The 20,187-nt window shown below is 40.2% G+C and overlaps 1 protein-coding gene across 33 annotated transcripts in view; it reads right to left on the bottom strand.

Moving 5' to 3' along the window:
* The window catches only part of ANK3 (ankyrin 3), a 687,918-nt gene that overhangs the window by 192,898 nt on the left and 474,833 nt on the right, over positions 1–20,187 (bottom strand). For 24 of the 33 annotated variants that reach the window (XM_060642689.3, XM_060642719.3, XM_060642717.3 and 21 more), the window contains 3 exons: positions 19,583–19,768; positions 18,903–18,926; positions 17,643–17,741 (listed from right to left, as the gene is read on the bottom strand). In XM_060642689.3, coding sequence (XP_060498672.2) covers positions 17,643–17,741; positions 18,903–18,926; positions 19,583–19,768 — 309 coding nt within the window. The remainder of the gene's footprint in view (positions 1–17,642; positions 17,742–18,902; positions 18,927–19,582; positions 19,769–20,187) is intronic. The other 9 variants (XM_078434270.2, XM_060642722.3, XM_081790540.1 and 6 more) reach the window with 1 other exon arrangement.

Raw genomic sequence — 20,187 nt, 5'->3', positions numbered from 1 at the left:
AACCTTCCACATTTATAGCCTGACAAACATGTGCCCATATCCAAAGATACTATTTACCTTAGTCACTCCTGCATTCTGTCTAGTGGAACAGTGAGCTACAGGCATCAAAAGTTAGGGGATTTCACCAAAGATACGGGGTTTCAGTCAAATAGAAACCCTTGGTAAGAAAAACCACAATATAAGAAACAATTCCTTTGATGGGCTCATCACCAGACTTCACACAGCTGAGGAAAGCATCAGTGAACTTAAAGATATGTCAATATAAATGATCCAAACACAAAGAAAAAAAGAGTGGAAAAGAAAACCGAAATCTAAGGGATGTGGTACAGTACAAAACAAATGAGTTGAATAAGGAGAAGAGAGAAGATGGGGCAGAAGAAATACTTGAAGAGACAATGGTCAAGAATTATCTCAAGATAATGAAATGCATGAAATGACATATCCAAGAAGCTTGGAGAACACCAAGCAAGATAAACTATAAACCAGCAAATGTCACAATTAGACACATCAATCTAATTTCTGAAAATGAAATATAAAGGAAAAATTGTGAAGGTAACCAGAAGGAAAAAAGGACATATTTCATATAGAGAACAAAGACAATAATTACAGCCTCAGAAATTATGCAATGCTGAAAACGTAGTGGGCATCTTTAAATACTGAAAAATAAACACTTGTCAAATGAGAGTTCTATTCCCAGCCAAAATATCTTCTAAAAAATTAAGGAGAAATAAAGACTTTTTAAGATAAACAGAAGCTGGGAGTCCTCATTACCATCAAACCTGCAATACAAAAAACATTAAAGGAAGTTCTTCAGGCAGTAGGAATATGATACCAGACAAAGCTTAGACCCACACAGAGAAATACAGAAATGGCAAGACTGAAGGGAAATATAAAAGATAATTGATTATCTAAAGCAGGAACTGTAAAATGAACTGTGGGCTCTACAACATGTGCAAAAGTAAATGAGAATGACCCTGTTCTCATATGTGTAAAGTGCTATAACTTTGAAGGTAGGCTGTGATAAATCAGTAACACACCACAAAATATATTATTAAATAAAAATATGCTCTCACATTTATGCATAAGTATATGTATACACACATTCTAAAAAAGCTGTAGAGATATTGACCCCAATGTTAATAATCTCTCCCTCAGTGCTGTGATTCTAGATGATTGTTTCTTCACGCTTTCCTAATCCAAAAATAAGGATTAATCTTTACTGTGTTTCCTAAACTATAAAACTGTCCTAGAAATACAAAGATTTTTCATAATGAGTGTAGGGGGTGGGGAATTCTAACATTACTTCAATTTTATTCCTTAGTAAGCATGTCACTGGAAATGAGAAGGATCACTCTTCTTCCTGATATATGATGTTGGGAATGTGCCGTATCCTCTACCAATATTTATGTTTTTATCTGTAGAATGGACATAATACCTACAGTGCCTCCACCATGGGGTGGCCAAGTGCGGATATGAGATAATTCATGTCAGAAGCAGGAAGGAAAGTCACAGGTATTCCATATTTCTTATCTCATCCAACCCACACACCAACTCTAGAAACAGGTACTATCTAATTGTTTTTGTTTTTGTTTTTGTTCTTACAGATGAGGAAACTAGAACAAAAAATAAAAATAGCTTTCCAAAGTCACAAAACTGTCATAATTTGCTACCCCAAAGTTTATGCTTTTTTCACCAGAGCAGATCATGCTGTCCCTGAACTTCTAAACAGTATAAATCTAGGACCGATTCTTATTAGTAGAGCATTCCTGCAGCACCTCATAGTGTGCCAGCAGATAAAGAGAACACTGTGGTCCAATACTACAGCAGTTAAGAGCTAATACTCTGGAGCTAGACCACTTAGCTTCTAATCCCAGATCGACCCCACATTAGCTGCCTAACCTTAGGCAACTTCATTTAATTTCTCTGAATCATGGATTTGTTATCTATAAAATTAGGCCAATAATAGTTCTATCATATAGACTTGTCATAAGGATTGAGTTAGTAAGGGTAGTCTTTTTAATTTTTTTTTTTTTTGAGAGAGAGAGAGAGAGAGAGAGAGAAAGCACCAGTTTGGGAGAGGCAGAGAGAGACGAGACACAGAATCCCAATCAGGCTCCGCACTGTCAGCTCAGAGCCCGATGTGGGGCTGGAACTCACAAACTGCAAGATCATGACCTGAGCCAAAGTCAAGAGTTGGATGCTTAACCAACTGAGCCACCCAGGGGCCCCAGGGTAGTCTTATTTTAAAATTTATTATTTATTTAGTTGTTTATTTTTAGGTGTGAAGCCTAATGTGGGGTTAGATCCCATGACCCTGAGCCGCAATCAATAGTCGGACGCTTAATCGACTGAGCCACCCAGGTGCACCAATAAGGTAGTCTTAACAATGTTTCTTGGCATTTAGTAAACATTATAAAAAGTGTTAGCTATTATTACCCTTTTTATTATTTATAATATTGACATTTAAAAATGGATGACATAAACACATCTCACATGGCAGACCTGAAGTAATGAGTGAACTCTAAGAAGGTGCTAAAGGGACAGTTCTTAGGGCTGACGCAAGGGGTGTTGGAGATGGACAGGTCTGCTCAGCACAGTTCAGCCTGTGAAAACCTCAGAAGGGGTGTGTCTGGAGTAAGTGGAACTGGGGGGGAGAGTGGAAGAAGGGGCATAGCAGTGGCTGATAGAACACGATACACGTGACAGAACGTGATAGAAACATGGGAAGCCATACTTTTTTTTAAACTTCCAAGGACTTGGAAGAAACAAGTACCTTTCTTGGGAAATGGTGGAATTGCTGGCTTTTTCTTTCTTCTCAGCTGTTTCTGAAGAACCTGGCTGAGGTAGTGGCCAAGTTTCTTTATGAAATTGTCACCAAAGCCAGATTTTTCCCACAACTTCCTGAAGTGAAATCAGAGCCCCTTCCTACCTTGTGATAAATGGAAGACTTTTCATTCCATTTAAACATATAAAGGGCAGTAGACCTCTGATCCCCAGTCCCCTCTCCTCTCTCTACTTTTCTTTAAACATGTCTGGGAGGTTCTCACTAAGTAGAAGAGCAGGTGGATGATAGCACTCACAGTCTTTTAGATAATGAAAAGTTAAACAATATGACCATTTTAGTTTAGTTCCTTGATATGGTCCCAATCAAACACAAATTCTAAAACAATTAAATATTCAACTGAGAGGGAACCCTCCATGACTGCTACAGCAGTCATTATTAAGATGACTATCATTGTTAAAGTCCATTTTCCTCTTACTTCATGAAGTTTTCCTTAAATGAAATAGGTCTTTTTAGGCAAAGTCTTTTCCTCTTCTCCAGTTTTACTAACAGCAACTTTTCTCTTTCTGTGATTTCTGGATAAGGAGATTAAGTCCACACAGGTCTTGCTGAGACTGACACTGAAAAATACTGATGGTATCGACACTCCCACCTCACTCTTCCCACAGAAACTGACCAGATCCTATAGGATTAGACATTGGGAGATGCTGGGCTCCCCAGGAGCAGCAGCAAATGCTTAGATGTTTGATGTCTGCTATAAAACCAGGCTCTGACTATTTGGATCTATTCTGCTCTAAAAACCTCAGGCAATTTATTTATGTTCTTTTAAGGATAATATGAAGCTGTTTATCGTTAATACTGTTAGAAGTTTTTACTTGGATTAACAGCAGATCTCTCATCAACAATTTAGATAAGGCTCTGCCAGGTCTCTCTCCAGCCCACCATCTCCTTTTGTTTAACGTTTGTTTAACATTTTGATTATTCATTCATCTGTTAATGGACACTCGGGTTCCTTCCACTTTGTGTGTATTGTAAACAATGCTACTATGAACATGGGTGTTTAAATATATCTTCAAGACTCTGCTTTTAATTCTTTTGTATTGAAGGAGTGGTCCTACTGGACCATAGGGTAACTCTGTACTTAATATTTTGAGTAACTTCCAAACTCTTCCATAGTAGCTGTATCATTTTACATTCATCCCACAAACAAAGGACAAGGGTTCCGGTTTCTCTAAACCCTTACCAACACTAGTTTTCTCCCCCCCCCCCCCCCGCCTCTCTTTTTTGATAGAAGTCATCCTAACGGGTGTTCAATGTGTACTTTTAAAATATATCTTTCAGGATACATTTCAGAGTTTCCATAATTCTATGAACAGTCATGAATTTTTGACCACCAAAAGCCTTTTTATTTTATAAGAATTTGTTAGAAAAAAGAATTCTGCAAAAAAAAAAAGGCACCTCTTGATTTAGACCAAACAACTCTTTGTTTTGCAGAACAAATGTAATTAAAATGAAAAAAAGGTATGAATTATTAGGCTCTTATTTTGGCTGGTTCCATGAGATACATCTCATTTAATCTCTACAACAATCCATGCATGAAGTAGATGCTGTTAGTTCAGATTCTCAGGTGAGTAGGGTGAAGCTGAAAGGAGCCTCAAGTCACACAGTGAGAAAAATGCCTGAGCTGGGATTAACCTAAATTTTCTGCTTCTAAAAGCTCTGCTGGCCTTGTCCAGGGGGTCACAAAGGAGAAACCATATCCAGATAGTGAGTCTCCCCTTAAACTTGGGCAAACATCAGCTGCAGCTCTGAATCCAAGCAGCATAGTCTCCATACTGAAAATGCTGCCGATGTGCAAGTTCCAACCGAAAGGAAACAGCATATCTCAGAGCTAATACAAATATGTAGAATCTAAAAGAGGGGCTAGTTCAGCTCTATCATTTTAAATAAGAACTCATGGCTTTCAGATTTCTTTAAAGGTGTCACTATTAGTACTCATTCAAAAGTAGCCCTCCCTGTTTTATAGTAAAGAAAGCCCCTCCTTGCCTGCGATATCTGGGCAGAGAGGCTTATAGTGTTGAACTGAATGGGGTATCATAAGTTCAATTACAAAGTAATCGACTGCTTTCTGCACAATGAGGAAAGTTGTTTGAAAATTCTGTAATTCTTTAACATTAAAATAAGTTAATCTAGCAATATTAGATTTCCCGTAGTGTTTCTAATGAATGAAGTCCACCCCTTTTTCTAACACCCTACCATCCAAGATTCTTAAAAACAAAACTATTAAGGGGCTTTACAATGATACATTTGCCACACTTCTATATCATTTCTGATAAATCTGGAATAAAATTCATCTATTTCTGTGTTAAATAATTTTCTTTCCCATCCAAAAAGTAAATCACTCTTATAGGCTTCTGAGATGTAAGTTAACTTGAAATTGTTAGTTTCTCAGGTATTCTGCCTTCATTTGGTCTTTGGACAAACCAGATCCTTGCTTGGATAAATTAGATCCTTGCAGAAGTTTCAAACATGTCAAGGAACGAAAGCAAGGTCTTTGAAGTTTTTAAGGAAAAAGCAATTGGAAAAGAAGCAGTCCTGGCATAAATGGCCTTATCTGTGTGCAGTGCACTTGTCCTGACATGATGCTGCTCTCAAGGGACCATGAAGACCTCGGCCACTCAGGGACCAATATCACACACCCTCACGGCCACCCAGCCTCTGCAGGTGCCAGCTGATGCTCACGCATGAGGCATATTAAAATGGGGCAGGTCTGGATCCAAATCCCTGTTATTCTATTTTACTCACAGTAGGATCTGGGACAAATGACATTGTGGGATCTCCGTTTGCTCATCTATTCTTAAGGCCTCAAATGGTGTGCTTTATATAAAAGTACTTTGTAAACTGTATACAAAATGTAAATTCAAGGTTACATTATTAAGATGTTATAAAGATAGTTATTATAAGCCAATGAGTTACTAAGAGTTCTGTGGCTCAATTTTGGACAAGATTTTCATAGCACGGCCTTAGTCAGTATTTTCTTTGTGTGTGTGTGTGGGGGGGGGTCAAGATCTATGCATTTTATTTTTATTTTTATTTTTTTAATATTAAATATAATTTATTGTCAAATTGGTTTCCATACAACACCCAGTACTCATCCCAACAGGTGCCCTCCTCAATGCCCATCATCCACTTTCTCCTCTCCCCCACCCCCCCCATCAACCTCAGACAGTATTTTCTTATTGTGCCTTATCAGAAGAATCACCCAAGGAATTTGTTACAAACACAGATTGCAAAGCCCTATCCCAAAGGTACTGACTCCGAATATAAGGGAACAGGAGGCTGCTGGCCAGCTGGGGACACTGGCTGTGAGGCTCTGGCTTGGGGGCAATGAAAAAGTGGGTTTTAATTTTCAAACTCAGAGGAACTCACTCCTTGTAGAGACAAGCTCACCTTGTATTTCTTCTTACCAGAAAATGGATATTATACCTTTTTGTCAGAAAGCCATTAAGTTTCTACATATCAAGAGTTCATTTCAAACCATGATCTTTCAGGATTCAAAAATGCAGAAGTAATAGAGGTAAATAAAATGTGGGGGAGATGGGAAGGCATTGTATTTTAGAATGAATTTGATGATTTGTTAGTTTTTAGGTTGGCTCCCCTCTCAATTTAAATGTTCTCAAATGTGTAATGGGATTTACTAGTAAATAAAAAAAAAAAAAAAACCTTTTAAACTCCTTTTAAAAAACGTATTTAATTCACTTTGCGGCTCTGGCACAGGCCGAGAACACAATGCCAGCTGAGACAACAGAGGCTGCTGTTGGTTCTGGTTTTCCTGTGATGATCCTGGATTCAGTACAAAGCCCAGTACATGTGGCCTCCAATATTAGAATAGTATGAACTACATAGTCTGAGTATTTTTTCGGGTCTGATTTGAGTGTATTTACTTTTTCTTAGCCCAAGCTCCACCACCTTAAAGCTGTGTGGCTTTGCACAACTTATTTAACTGCTTGCTTCCCAGTGTAAAATGGATATCATCCCCACACCTCACAGGCTTACTGTGAGGAATAAATAAAATCATGTATAGGAAGCTTATTATAGTACCTCATACCTAGTAATAAATGAAAGCTGTTACCTAAGTTCGTTTTAACTTTGTATAAGTTTTGTCCACTTCATATTGAAAGTCTCAGTAGTAAGAGCTGAAAAGAACCTTAGGGTCTTCTGGCCCACCTACCCTTAGGGGTATGTCACTGGGAGAAACTCAATGCACTGACTGAGCATGACCTTCCGGGACCTTTTTCTCCATCCTGGGATATCCCACCTCTCTACCTGCACTGTAAAGAGATGTTCAATCCACATGTCTCAGGGGGTATTGTTGGCATGTTGGCATGGCATGGTTGGGGTACTGTTCTTTGCATGGGTCTGTCCCCATCAGAGAAGATTTAGCCATCCTGGTCCTGTCCCATTACATTCCAGCCACGATGACAACCAAAAATGCCTCTGCAAATTTCTAAATCTTTTGTGGAGAAGGATGATCTCCCTTTTCCTACTGAGAAACTGTGGATGTAGGAGGACTCTAGTGAAGTCACCTCTGAGGAGAGGCACATCAGACCTGGGGTTGGACAAGCTTCTCCTTGAGCACAGTTCTTTTCCCTATGTGACTGGAGCCAGCCACAGCTCACAGCCAAATGTCCTCATCTCCCCTTCATCATGTATGTTCTAACATCTTAAACACCACTGCCACCATCCTACTTTTCCATGTAAGGTCCTGCAACGGCTTGTAGACAGAGATTGGAATGGTGATTACCAGGGGCTGGCGGGCTGGCATTTAGGGAGATGTTACTTAAAGGCCCAAACTTGCAACTAGTAGATGAATAAGTTCTGGAGAGCTAATGCACAGCCTGGTGATTATAGTCAACAATGCCTGTCTGTGTCTAGTCTCATTTCACATTGGCAAGTGGGCTTCTGCCTCCATTTCTTAGACTTCATTCTAATCCCTGTGTTTCCAGCACAACTTAGCTCTTCAGTTTTTTCCCAACTATGCTAGCCAATGCTGATCTCCTACCTGAACTTGTTTTCTTAAACCTCCTCCATTGACTTGGGAGAGAGCCAGTAAATGACTGGTCATGTTTCTCACGTTCATCCCTTTGCAACCTTTGGTTCTGCTCCTGTCCTAAGCTCTTCCCTCTAGGTGCCCTTTCACCCTTTCTGCACATTCTTCAAACCACCAGGGGAAGAAAGGAAAGATTTTTTGTCACAGAAGAACTACAGTGCTCAGGGGCATCCCAGGGTGCATTTGAGGGCTCATCCAAATGTACTATCTGATGACAGTGTGGACAGCATTCTGAATGTTCAGCAGAGGGGCCCAGGAGCCCTTCACCACTGTTTGCACTCACTGGAAGAAATGAAAATTCTACAGCTGATGAATAATTCTCTTTTAAAGTGCAAATGAATAAAGGGAGCTCTGCCAACTCCTACCTTAATAGAACTTTATTTCACGGAATTTTAAAATAGGATTTATTCGGGTTGTTTAAAAATGTCCTCAGAGCAACAATTCCAGAGCAGCACTGCAGGAAGCAGGGCACAAGTCCAAAGAGGAAAGCTGACACAAAGAGAAACATGGACCTTCCAATTTCTATGATCTAATTAGAATTCTTACTATCTCAAACAATGTCATAGTAATCGTTTCTTAAATGACTAAAGGCTGACCTTCTCATGCAGATAAACACCACTGCAGGGTAAATCCAACATTCTGGGAAGCAACATTTCTGACTACCTCTAGAAGTACTCTAGAGAGCTGCCATGATGCCACTTGCTTGACATATGTCATGCTTTACAGATGAATGTGGTTTACGGTGATGGGTCTCCTCCCAGACGAAAAAAGTAATGACAACCTCCACCACAAACATGGTTAGGGTCCTTGTCCATGTTTTGTGGGTCAAGCACTGTGCTAAGCAATGTATAATGGACCATCTCATTCAGTCACAGTGACGTTATGCACTGGGTGCCATTATTGGATCTATTTTATGGATGATAAAGCTGAAGCATAACTAACCTGCCCAAGAGCACACAAAGTCAGCCACATTGTTAGTATGGGACCCAGCAGTCTAGCTGAGGTGCTGTTTATTGTAACACTGTACTATACCTACTCTCTGTCAGGAAAGGAGAAGGGAGGTGAAGGTGGCCTCCACCACCATCAGACAGGGTGGTCGGGCAGAGGGGAAAGGCTTGTGACTGAAATGCTATTTGTCTCACCCAGCTGTTAGGAAAACTGCAGGCCCCGTGATGAGGAGACTTTCCCTGGACCACATTAGGACAGAGGACGCGGTCAGAACAAGAGCCAGGGGTCCGACACGAATCTAAAGACTCTTCTTCAGCTACAACTTAGAAACATCACCTCTTCAGAAGAGAACACAGATCCCATACCACACAGCAAGATGTTAGTAAGTTACAACATACTCATGATTTGAGATTAAAATGTTCCTTTAAAAAATTATATAGGATGGGTCCCAGCTGGTTCAGTCAGAAAAACATGCGACTCTTGATTGTGGGGTTCTAAGTTTGAGCCCCACATTGTATGTAGAGATTATTTAAAAATAAAATCTTTAAAAAAATATTTAGTTATTTTCTAGGAGATTCTCCCTTTGATGTGACAGTCAGGAAATGAAATGAAAAAGGCAGGAGAGAGATTGCATAGCGTGCTAGAAGAATCTCTCTGTACAAGGTGTATCTCTCACCACTCTATCCTTGGCTTATTGGTTTTGTTCCTCCTGATGTGTTAATGTCACCATGGAAACAATATTATGGTTGATGCAGTAGCCGCATTGCTACTTTCCCATAATTCACATTCCTTTGCTAATGCTTCCAAATCCCCATTTTCATTCCAAAGGTGGTTTATATAACCCAATTTTTAAAAGTCTTTGTCTTTAATGCTTCTGAGCCTGTACTAGGATACAAATCTAATTTTCTCTATCTTTGAAAATATTTGTCAATAAAAACGAACGTGGTGTGTGTGTGTGTGTGTGTGTTAAAAGAGTTAACAGGACTGTTTGGGGTGATTTTTCTCTTCTTTCATTTGCTTTGTATTTTATTTTATTTTATTTTATTTTATTTTATTTTATTTTATTTTATTTTATTTTATTTATTTTTAAAGTTTATTTATTTATTTATTTATTTTGAGTGAGAGAAAGAGAGTGAGAGGGTAGGAGGAGATGAGAGAGAGGAGGAGAGAGAATTCCAAGCAGGCTCCATGCTCTCAGCACAGAGCCTGATGTGGGGCTCGATCCTAAGAATGTGAGATCATGACCCGAGCCGAAATCAAGAGTCAGACGCTTAACCCACTGAGCCACCCAGGCACCTCTATTGCATTTCATCTGAAAAACAAATTGTATAATGCAGGTAAAATATAGTAAAAATATATTTGCATTGGAACCTGTACCCAATCCAAAGTAGAGTCTTCAGAAGTGCCACAGCCCTGTTAAGCCGTTTCAAGAGTCACACTCTTACTGGCATGATGCTCCCTGCTTCTCTGTGTAGTAGCCGATGTCTTTTCTAGTGCCCTCTGGTGGGGGCTTGATTGGGACTTGACAGTCCAGAACCTGAGGCCCTGTTCAAAACACTCTTAATTGAACAAAGCTTGGCAGCAGCCTTGGGTGACTGGTCCTTTATTCTAGCCTTGTCTTCCAAGGTCATCTACACTGTCGAATAACGAGTCTTCCTGCTGCTCAAATAAGCCTACCCCTCAGCACCTGACATTCAATCTGTGGCTTTGGTACACTTGCTTAAAACCTCGCTATTAGAATCCTATGGATTCTGCATCTCCCTTAATGTGGCTGATGTCAGTTTGGGAAGCAGCTCCCTCAAGTCAGGTGAGATTCAGCCTGAAATTCTAAGACAGGAGAGGATTGGAGCTTGAGGAAAGTGGGTTTCGATAGGGGCTGCCTGCCCAGGAGTAGTGGACACGGATGCCTGAATGTTATTTGTTCATTCAATCTTGAATTCAATCAATAGATATTGAGTCCTTCCCAGTACTAAGTGCTGGACCCTACCCTAAGGATTCCAAAATGTGTAATAATACACAGGTCTGTCTTTGAGGAATTCAAAGTCTTGTAAGTGCAGCAAAAAGGACATGGGAGTTGTATTTCATTACATCCCTACTTCAGCCTGTATAGGATTGAGATAATACATGTCAAATGCTTAACAAAGAGCTGAAACTTAGTAAATATTCAATAAATTATAACTATTTTGAAAATCATTATTACTATAAATTTCACCTATAGAAGAAAGGAAGAAAATGAACATCTACTGAGCCCTTATTCTATAACAAGCAGAGTCCCACATGTCTTCACATTGTAGCCCTCTGGCTGAGTGGGATGCAGCTGTATGCCAAAGTACCATTTCATCAAAGGCAGATAAAGGGCTGTCAGGCAGGAGAAAAGAAAAAAGGGAAAAAAAGGTCCTGCCCTCTTATAGTACAATGAGTAATGGTTCTCCGAAATAAAATGCCTACCTCTCCTAAAAAATCAACATGGCAAGAAATAGGTTCTCTGTTGCAGAGTCCTTCACTGAAGACTGAAAAGATTAACTTCATGGTAAAGTGACTGTCACAGAGCTCAGCACCTGGGGAGTACTGAGGTAGAGGGTATTTACCAGGTGAGATGAGAATATCACAGGGCAGGAGCTCGAGAGAGGGTGAATGAGGCATCTTAGCCTTCAAGGGGCTTAGTGAACTCATAAGCAGAGTGTGCCAGACATTACCACACACATGAAAGAACAGGCAACACCCACTGTGACAGCGAGAGCACACAGTGTGATGAACACATACAGTGGTGTGACGGGGGAGAGCAGCTTATTTTAGGGGGTCAGAGAATGCATATTTGAGGAATAGGATACAAGCACCCTCTACACAGATTTAAAAACTGAGGTTTTTAGAAGTGAAGTAACCATGTGGTAAAATCTAGTGACTGGAAACCTCTCTTGAGATTTATCTTGATTTCCAGTACATCTGAAATTCTCGTAGCATGAGTTGGGAAGAAATCACTACATTAAAGCTTCTAGTAATTAAAAAAATTTTTTTTAATGCTTACTTATTTTTGAGAGAGAGAGTAACAGCGCATGAGTGGGGGAGGGGCAGAGAGAGAGAGAGAGAGAGAGGGAGACCCAGAATCTGAAGCAGGCTCCAGGTTCTGAGCTGTCAGCACAGAGCCTGACATGGGGCTCGAACTCACAAACCATGAGATCATGACCTGAGCCGAAGTTGGACACTCAAACTGACTGAGCCACCCAGGCACACCAAAGCTTCTAGTAATTTTTATTTCTCTTTTGCAAAAACATTTCAATTTTATATTTGGTGGTGATGTGGTAGTTTCTAGTTTCATAATGAGAAAGGCAAAATATTCCTTTGGAGCAAAAAGGGCAAGTCCATCAGAGTAAAATTGCTCTGCAGAACTATTTAAGGGATCATTTTCCTTGGGTGAGGGAGTTACATTTAGAGATAATTATGATATTGATGGGAAGGAAGACCTGAGACTAATGGTATCTCAGCTTTGTTCTAAAGAACTTTTTGTGCTGATGGAAAGAAATACCTTTGTGTTAATACACTAGTTACTGGCTATAGGTGGCTATTGAGCACCTGAAATGTGGTTACTGAGAATGAGAAATAGAATTTTGAATTTAATTTAATTTAAATTAAAGTTAGTCCCCACTAGATAATGGCTGCTGAGTTAAAATGGTCTAGGAAACATAACCATGTTTGCTCTTATTGGGTCCAGAGACTAGGTGAAGGGGCTTGGAATCTGGCTAAGAGAGACACAATAAAAGGTGTTTCACTAGTGGGAAGCAGGATAGTCTGCAACACAGTGGCCTCTGGGGCTCAGACGGGTGGTACCTAGAGGTACCCTGGAGACTGGGTCATAAAGCCAGTGGACTTTGGGGGCACTGTTGTCCAGAACCAGTCCTTCAGCTTTGCTTCTGTCATCTGAATATCCTTCATCACGCTATGTTTTTGGAAAAGTCATGTTTGTTATTATAGCCTAGACTCAGTTGTGCTTTGGGAAATTAAGAGAGAGACTGTGTTATATGGCTTAGCACTTTGGGGCCTAACCAAATTAATAGACTAAGGGCAGTAGGTTTCTGAAGTCTGAGTCTCTAAATCTAGTCCGTAATTGAAGCTCTTTAATGTTTGCTAGATTGAATTTAATTTAGAAAGGAAACCTCCAGATAATGTTTATCCACGGCATTGCTTTGCTCATACACATGCTGAATCATGTTGACCACTTATGCGGGCAGATTGTAAGTCTGACACTTCTATTTTTCCACCAGTAGGTTTAGCAGTTCACCTATCTAAAATAACCTTTCTTTTTTTAAAATGTTTATTTATTTTTGAGAGAGAGAGAGAGACAAAGAGAGAGCACAAGGGGTCAGGGAGGGACAGAGAGAGAGAGAGAGAAAGTGAGAGAGAGAGAGAGAGAGAGAGAGAGAGAGAGAGAGATTGAGAAAGAGATAAAGAATTCAAAACAGGGTCCAGGCTCTGAGCTGTCAGAACAGAGCCCAATGCAGGGCTTGGAAACCCACAAACATCAGATCATCACCTGAGCCAAAGTCAGACGCTTAACTGACCAAGCCACCCAGGCACCCCTAAAGTAACCTTTCATATGACTTAATTGAGTTCTGAATATGACCCAGCACCTCCAAAAATCTTGTTCAAAGGATCTAATATTTGAGAAAGGCAGTCCAATGGACATGTTAAGTAGTCATTCATCTGTGACACACATGCCAAGTTCTAATCACACACAATTAGAACATCATCAAGCTGAGTACCTGGCCCATAGTCTCCCTCCCACAGCCTCCTGGGGCTGGGTGCCTTCACGGACAAAGATTTAGCATCAATACGCAGGATGGAGCAATCAGAATTGAGTCTTTTGAAATGTGGTGATTAAAGGTATTTTCAACTATGAAACTCAATGTTCTTAATAGAGGATAAAAAATCATATTTATTTCATATACACACAAAATTGTCTCTATAGATAACTGTAAGACTTCTTTTGTCAAAAAATGAAAATTATATATCTTAGCTCCCCTTTCCACTACATATATCAAAGCCCTACACCTAAATTTGTCCTCTGGTTATATTTACTGGTTCATTCCAGCTGCTTGGTAACATTTACTTTTTCTGTTTCATCCTCAGATGGCTTAATTTGTATGTAATTAATTTGCAAACCACCTGAAATCCTTTTGGAAACAAATGAGGTACAGCACTGAAACACATAAATCCCTAATTCTTTCCAGAGATCAAACCCAAAAAGTACTAAATAGCAAGACTAATATAAGGATATTTTATTCAATTGCCTTTCCAAAATGGGGAGTTGGATAATCATTTACAGGCGAAAAGTCAATGACATGAGTGAACATTAAGTTGGGTGGTCGATTATATTTGATGAAAAAAACTCTTAGTCAGCAAAATAAATAAATAAATAAATAAATAAATAAATAAATAAATAAATAAATAAATAAATAAAGTATTAATATATCTCCTTCAGTCAATAAAAGGAACTTTGCGGTCATCCACATAGTAATTTGGCCTTCAGTTAGTCCAGTGCAAAATGCTTTACTGGAATGATAATCAGTAGCCACTCTGGTGTGTCTTAGTTACATTCTCTTCCCCAAGAGAGTTCGAATAATTTGCTAAGAGAGCAGGGGTCATGCTTAAATTCTGACAGTGTCAATGCCATGTCAGCAGACTCAATTCAGGGAGTGAAGAACACTGGAGCTGCATTGCCGTGTTCAGCAGCTACTCTATTAACTCCCTGCAGTGGACCCATGGGGCTGACCAGGTCTTCATGGATAATCCAGAAGGAAATATTGAAGATGTCACACAAGGTATCTTACATACAAATAGCAAAATTATAATGCAAAATCAAAACTGACATCATAAAAATCAAAGACAGGTGTAGTAAACAGGTGAGTGTGCTATAAATCGGTTAATGTTAATTGCAACTCCGAGGTACACACTGGTTAGGATCTGCTTTATAGCTGCATAAATTCGCCAGCCCTGCAGAGAAGCATAGAGAACAATCTGTTCTGCTGTGTACTCCCTTTAGCTACACCGTGTTTGTTTCGGCCTGGTGTCTGCTTTGGAAATGCACATCTACCACATGCAGGAAATTGATTCCAGGGTGCTGTCCTTGGTCTTATTCCTCAGCTCTCTTTGCTAACAGGCAGCCATTGTCTAGGTCACGTACTCAGCCCACAAAGAACTACAAGACTCCATCTGCCTTTCTTCAATGATCCGTCACAGCCAGCTAACAGATATCACAGCCCCCTAAGACAAGGGCTGCTGTTGTTTTGAAATTTACCTCCAACCATCTAATCAACACCTCGTTCGAACCGGGTTCCTGAGGCATATGGTTTACGGTCATGATTTGCAGCTAGCTTTTAGCAAGCAGGGCTTAATGACCCTTCCTTTATTGTTCTGACCAGGTAAAATCTGTTCCCCTCTGTGTTCCACAGTATCTTACTTTCCAGCTGCTGTTTCTGCTACATCCCTGAAGGACTGGGACTCAGAAAGACCCTGCTGAGGCTGGCCAGGGAGAGGCCTTGGTACCAAAGTGCAGATGCTGGATTCCTAGGCAGTAGAATTACTAGAGATCTGGAACCTCAAATGGGTTTCTTTAAGCTGTCTGTGAAGACTAATTCTTCTCTGACCTCCTAAAGCAAGTCATCAATCACCAACCAGAGGGGAGCCTCAAGTGTTGGGGTGTAAGCAACCACACGGGCCTCCTACAAAGTACAATCCAATTAAAGCACAGCTTTCAGCTCAGAGTGCGGGCAGGCCTCGTTAATTAGGGATGACTGGAGAAAATGCCTTTGTAAATCAGAAAACACTCTGAATTTTAACATATTTTATACATTAAGTACAATGTGGTTATTTTAAACCACAGGCAAGGTTAAGGAAGTGGGTCTGAGATCTCCAATGATCTTTAATCAATAAATTAGCATTCATTTGTGATTACCACGTTCAGCGTTTTAAGGTAAGTGGATGCTTTGGAATTGCTTGAAGGAGTCCAAAAATACTGTAATTTGTCCTCTTAAATTCCTCATTACTTCAGCATCAGGAAATTTCTGAACAATGGCACAAAGACAAACTTCAAACACCACCCTGACATAAATTTTCCAAATGTCCTAATTAGAAGATGTGATTTAATGAGGTTTTCATTATACTGTATATTACAGAAATAAAACCAGAAGAATGCATCTTCAAGACAAGAACTTCAGTTTTAACACTGACATGCCCTATTGATGCTAGACTTAAAGAGGTGCTTCACTTTGTCCTTCAAAAGGTCAAATTAGGTTTCAGCCCAGCCATGTCAGTGAATCCCAAGGATACACTTAATGCAGTAAGAACAGAGCTCTGCAGTGACGTGGACTGACTGGCACTCTCGAGTCATTAAAACCGATAAAGGCTTACAGCAAGCTGATGACAATAGTGTAGGAAATAGCTTTTATATTAGTACAATCTGAGTTCTTATTAATTTTTATAGAACTAATGAATTATAAGAAGAGAAGGAAAAATGAACCCCTACAGTCACCTACAGGAGACGCAATACTGGTGTGGTTAGGAGCTTTGGGGCTGAAATCCTGCCTTTCCTAATTTGCTGGCTCTGGGATCCTGGACCAGCTGCTTCTTATTGCTAAGTTTTGGTTTCCTCTTCTGTAAAACAGGGATAAATAACAGTTTTTGAATAAGTGACATTTGAAAAATGCTTAGCCTGGCATCCGCCACATGGTAGTGACTTCAAACATGGTATTACTTCCACAGCTATCAGGAATGAATGCTAGTTTCAGCATACGCCCTCTCTCCAGTGTCATCTAATCCCATTTTCTCCTCATGTGTAAGGTTTTAGCAAAAACACTACTTCACATGCTATGTTCGAAATCCCAGTGCTGATGCTGTCGTTGTCGACAATGTGTCGGGCACTGTGCTAAGTGCTTTACATACACTCTCTTTTAAACTCCACAGTGACCCAGTGAGGGAGTGGTGATATTATTGTGTTATGATTTAACTTCATAATTCAGATCATTTCATCTTATAAATGAGGAAACTGATGGGATACAGAGAGAAAAGTTAAAGCCAAAATTGGAACCCGGGGAGTCTGGATCCTCCCCTATCCTGCTTCCTATTTCATTTCTACTGCTGCTGCTGAGGTTTCTTACACTCGGACCTAGCATCGGACTGGTGTTTACGCTCAGAGCAGTACTGGTCTGGATATCCCAGTTTCCATCCATTGGTGCACACGATACTGTAACTCCTTTCTCCAGGGATAAGAACTTACTCAGGGTACAGAACCTTGTTACTCATTATGAAAGTCTGTAGGAGACAGAGGATAAAAGCAAAAGATGGTCTCTAGCTTTTGGGTTCTGAAGTTTAGGTCTCATCCAGATATTCCACCATATTCCCATCTGCAAGGTCAAGACCCTGATACCTAAAGCACGATGAGCGCCATCTGACTTATTTCTAACGGTCTTGGAAATTTCTACTTGGGGAAGGGTTTGTACTTTCCCAGTACATGGGAAACAGTCACGATTCCTTGAATTGCATCTTCTACATGTTCGGTTATATATGTATCCTCCCCACCCCCATTTCCCATGATCTTGGCTTATTTTTTCTGTTAGGAAATAGGTGCGCCTATATAAAAGCAAGAAAACACAGCAGGAAAAGTAGAAAACCACAGCTCTCCATGTGGGTGGACAGGGGCAGACAGGACCCCTGGAGGTCATCTGTCTCAATCCCCTCCTCATGCTGGGAACAGAGGGCTCAGAATTGTTTCTCATACTTTCAGGGCAGGTCATACTGCAATGCTCTTACCCTTGCCGTGAAGTCCACAGCAGCCGCTCGGTTTAACAGCAACGTGGCTACATTGATATTCCCATAGTGAGCAGCTATGTGGAGAGGAGTGAAGCCACTCTGTAAAGAAAACATAGCAGGCATTCAATGGACTCTTGCCGGCCCCTTGTCTGACACGCGAAAACCATAACCCTGCCCAAAGAAAAAGGAGGAAGCAAAATATGCTAAGGTCCACATTCCATTCTGTACTAGGTTTCTTTCAATTAGTGCCAATTGTTCACAGGGTTTCAAATAAACGCCAAACTCATAGGCAGAGGAATAGCCAGGAAGGAACCAAGGGTGCAGACTGAATAATTTCAGTAGTCCAGTAGCAGAACTATACAGAAGCCAACGTTTCAAAAAGTCAAAACAGGAATGACAAGAAAAATCTATAGCTTATAGAAAGTTTGATTAGTACTGCTGTTTTATTATCAATGATAGAATTGTCCATTGAAACTCTTTGTCAAAATTCAATTTGTTTAATATATTTAATACAGAGCAAATGCCAATTTCAATGATAAAACCAATTTGGGGGGAGGTCACTACAATTGGTCTTGTATAATGGGTGATTCCATTTTATAAAGAATCCACAAGTTGGTCTCTTTATTAGTAAATGCCTATTCAATAACACATGTTTCTAGCTTATCCATTTCAAGGTCATTTTACTTCCTTAAAAAATGCTAAAACATGCAGCGATTCACTTAGTCCCCAAAGATTGAAACCTTATAGGAACTAGATGCATTTCTAAGTTGTTAGCAAGCTACTTAGCCATGCTAGCTATCTGACTGAGTCTTGTGGGAAGGGGTGGGAGATAGATATTGCTACCATTCAGAGGTAACCTTCATTTTGCTGACACCACTGAGGGTAAGTGTCATGCAGAACTCTGAAGAATCAGTCCTGGATGAGTAGAATGACAGGGTTGTCTGCAGCTTCAGGTATAGCTGATAAGCATCTAAAGCGTCAAAACTCTTCATCTCACACAACTCTATTGCGATGCCCTTAAGTCTCAAGGATTCCTCATCCGTCCCTTCCAACACCAGGTTCAGCTGCAGAAAGCCCTGGTAATCAAACTACTATCTTCTCTGGCACATGCTACTTTGGGGGGCAGGGGTGGAAAGCAGGTATCTAGCCTACAGAAGGCGATGCAAAGAAGGAGGGAAAGAAATGAGGCAGCAGCACTAAGTGATGGGGAAATGATGATGCAGATACAGATTCTATGTATATGTTTATATATATATATACCTCTGTTGTTCTATTCACCACCATCTAGGTTAACACATTTGGAAGCAAAGAGGAGGAAAAAATGAACGGTTAGTTCACTGTCGGTGACATGGACGGCAGCAAGCTCATGACAGCTAAGTAATGAGGATGAAAGCAATGATGGGAACACAAGAGGCACAGAAAGAAAGCTAGACCGAATGAAGGGCTACACAATGGCCCCTTCCAAATGCCACATTTCCTTCACAGAGACTTTCAGGGAGTACATGTCAAGGCCATGAGAATTTTCGGCTGGGATTCTGGCTGCCAGCATGCTCTCCACAACCGATCAATACTCAGTGCATTGCCTCTCATCTTAGATACCAACCAAAGGTTTATTTGTGCACATCGTTGTTAGCGTTTTCTAATCTTCCACCCTGGTGTTTGAGCTGACATGTTAAATACGTTAAAAATATATGGTAAAAGGAAGGAAACTGACAAGGGCATACTAATTAATGCCTGAGGTGGCCTCCCTGTTAGCATGCATCGGGCAGTGTCCACAGTTATTACCTCCTAGCTTTAGGTGCTTGGACACGTATTTTTATCACTCCCCATGAAGTTCAGTGTTTGGGGCAAGCTTGCCAAAAGGGAGACCAGGCATTCTTACAGTGTGGGTGCCTGACACAGGAGAGTGGCATGACCAGCTCACCTCCTTCGTGCCTCACCTTTGACTCCACATCTGCGTTGTTGTCATTCTGCAGCAGCAGGGCCGCGGCTTTCGTGTCGTCTTTTCGGGCAGCGATGTGAAGAGCTGGAAGACGCACTTTTCCTTTAGTGTCATTTTCTAACAGCAGAGAAACTACTTGATCATGACCTTGTTGCAAAGCTACTGCCAATGGTGTGAAGCCATCCTGCAAATAAATGGATGGGTCAAGAAGGATGCCTGTGGATCTGTTCTTTCTGATTAATAAATAAGAATGCGACCATGTGACCAATTTTTGTTTAGGTTGTTAAAGCTAGCATATTCAAGTAGGCAGACATGTGAAAGACACATTTATATTTATATTTTATATTATATATATTTATCTTATTTATATTTATACTTATTTATATTTACCAAAACATACAATGATAAGAAATTTATAAAAAGTTTATGGGTTTTCTTCTGTTAAAAAGTGATATACATTAACTGGGTAAGTTTTGAAAATACATAAAAGTACTACATAAAGAGGAAAAAGATACCATAATTTCAATATCCAGAAAATAACCACAGTGAAAACAATAATATTTCAAGGTAAATCCAAGCAAAATTTTCAGAGGATCTTATTTA

This window comes from Panthera onca, chromosome D2, assembly GCF_046562875.1.
Source record: "Panthera onca isolate mPanOnc1 chromosome D2, mPanOnc1 haplotype 2, whole genome shotgun sequence".
NCBI classification, from domain to species: domain Eukaryota; kingdom Metazoa; phylum Chordata; class Mammalia; order Carnivora; family Felidae; genus Panthera; species Panthera onca.
This window is presented reverse-complemented; position numbering and strand designations above follow the sequence as displayed.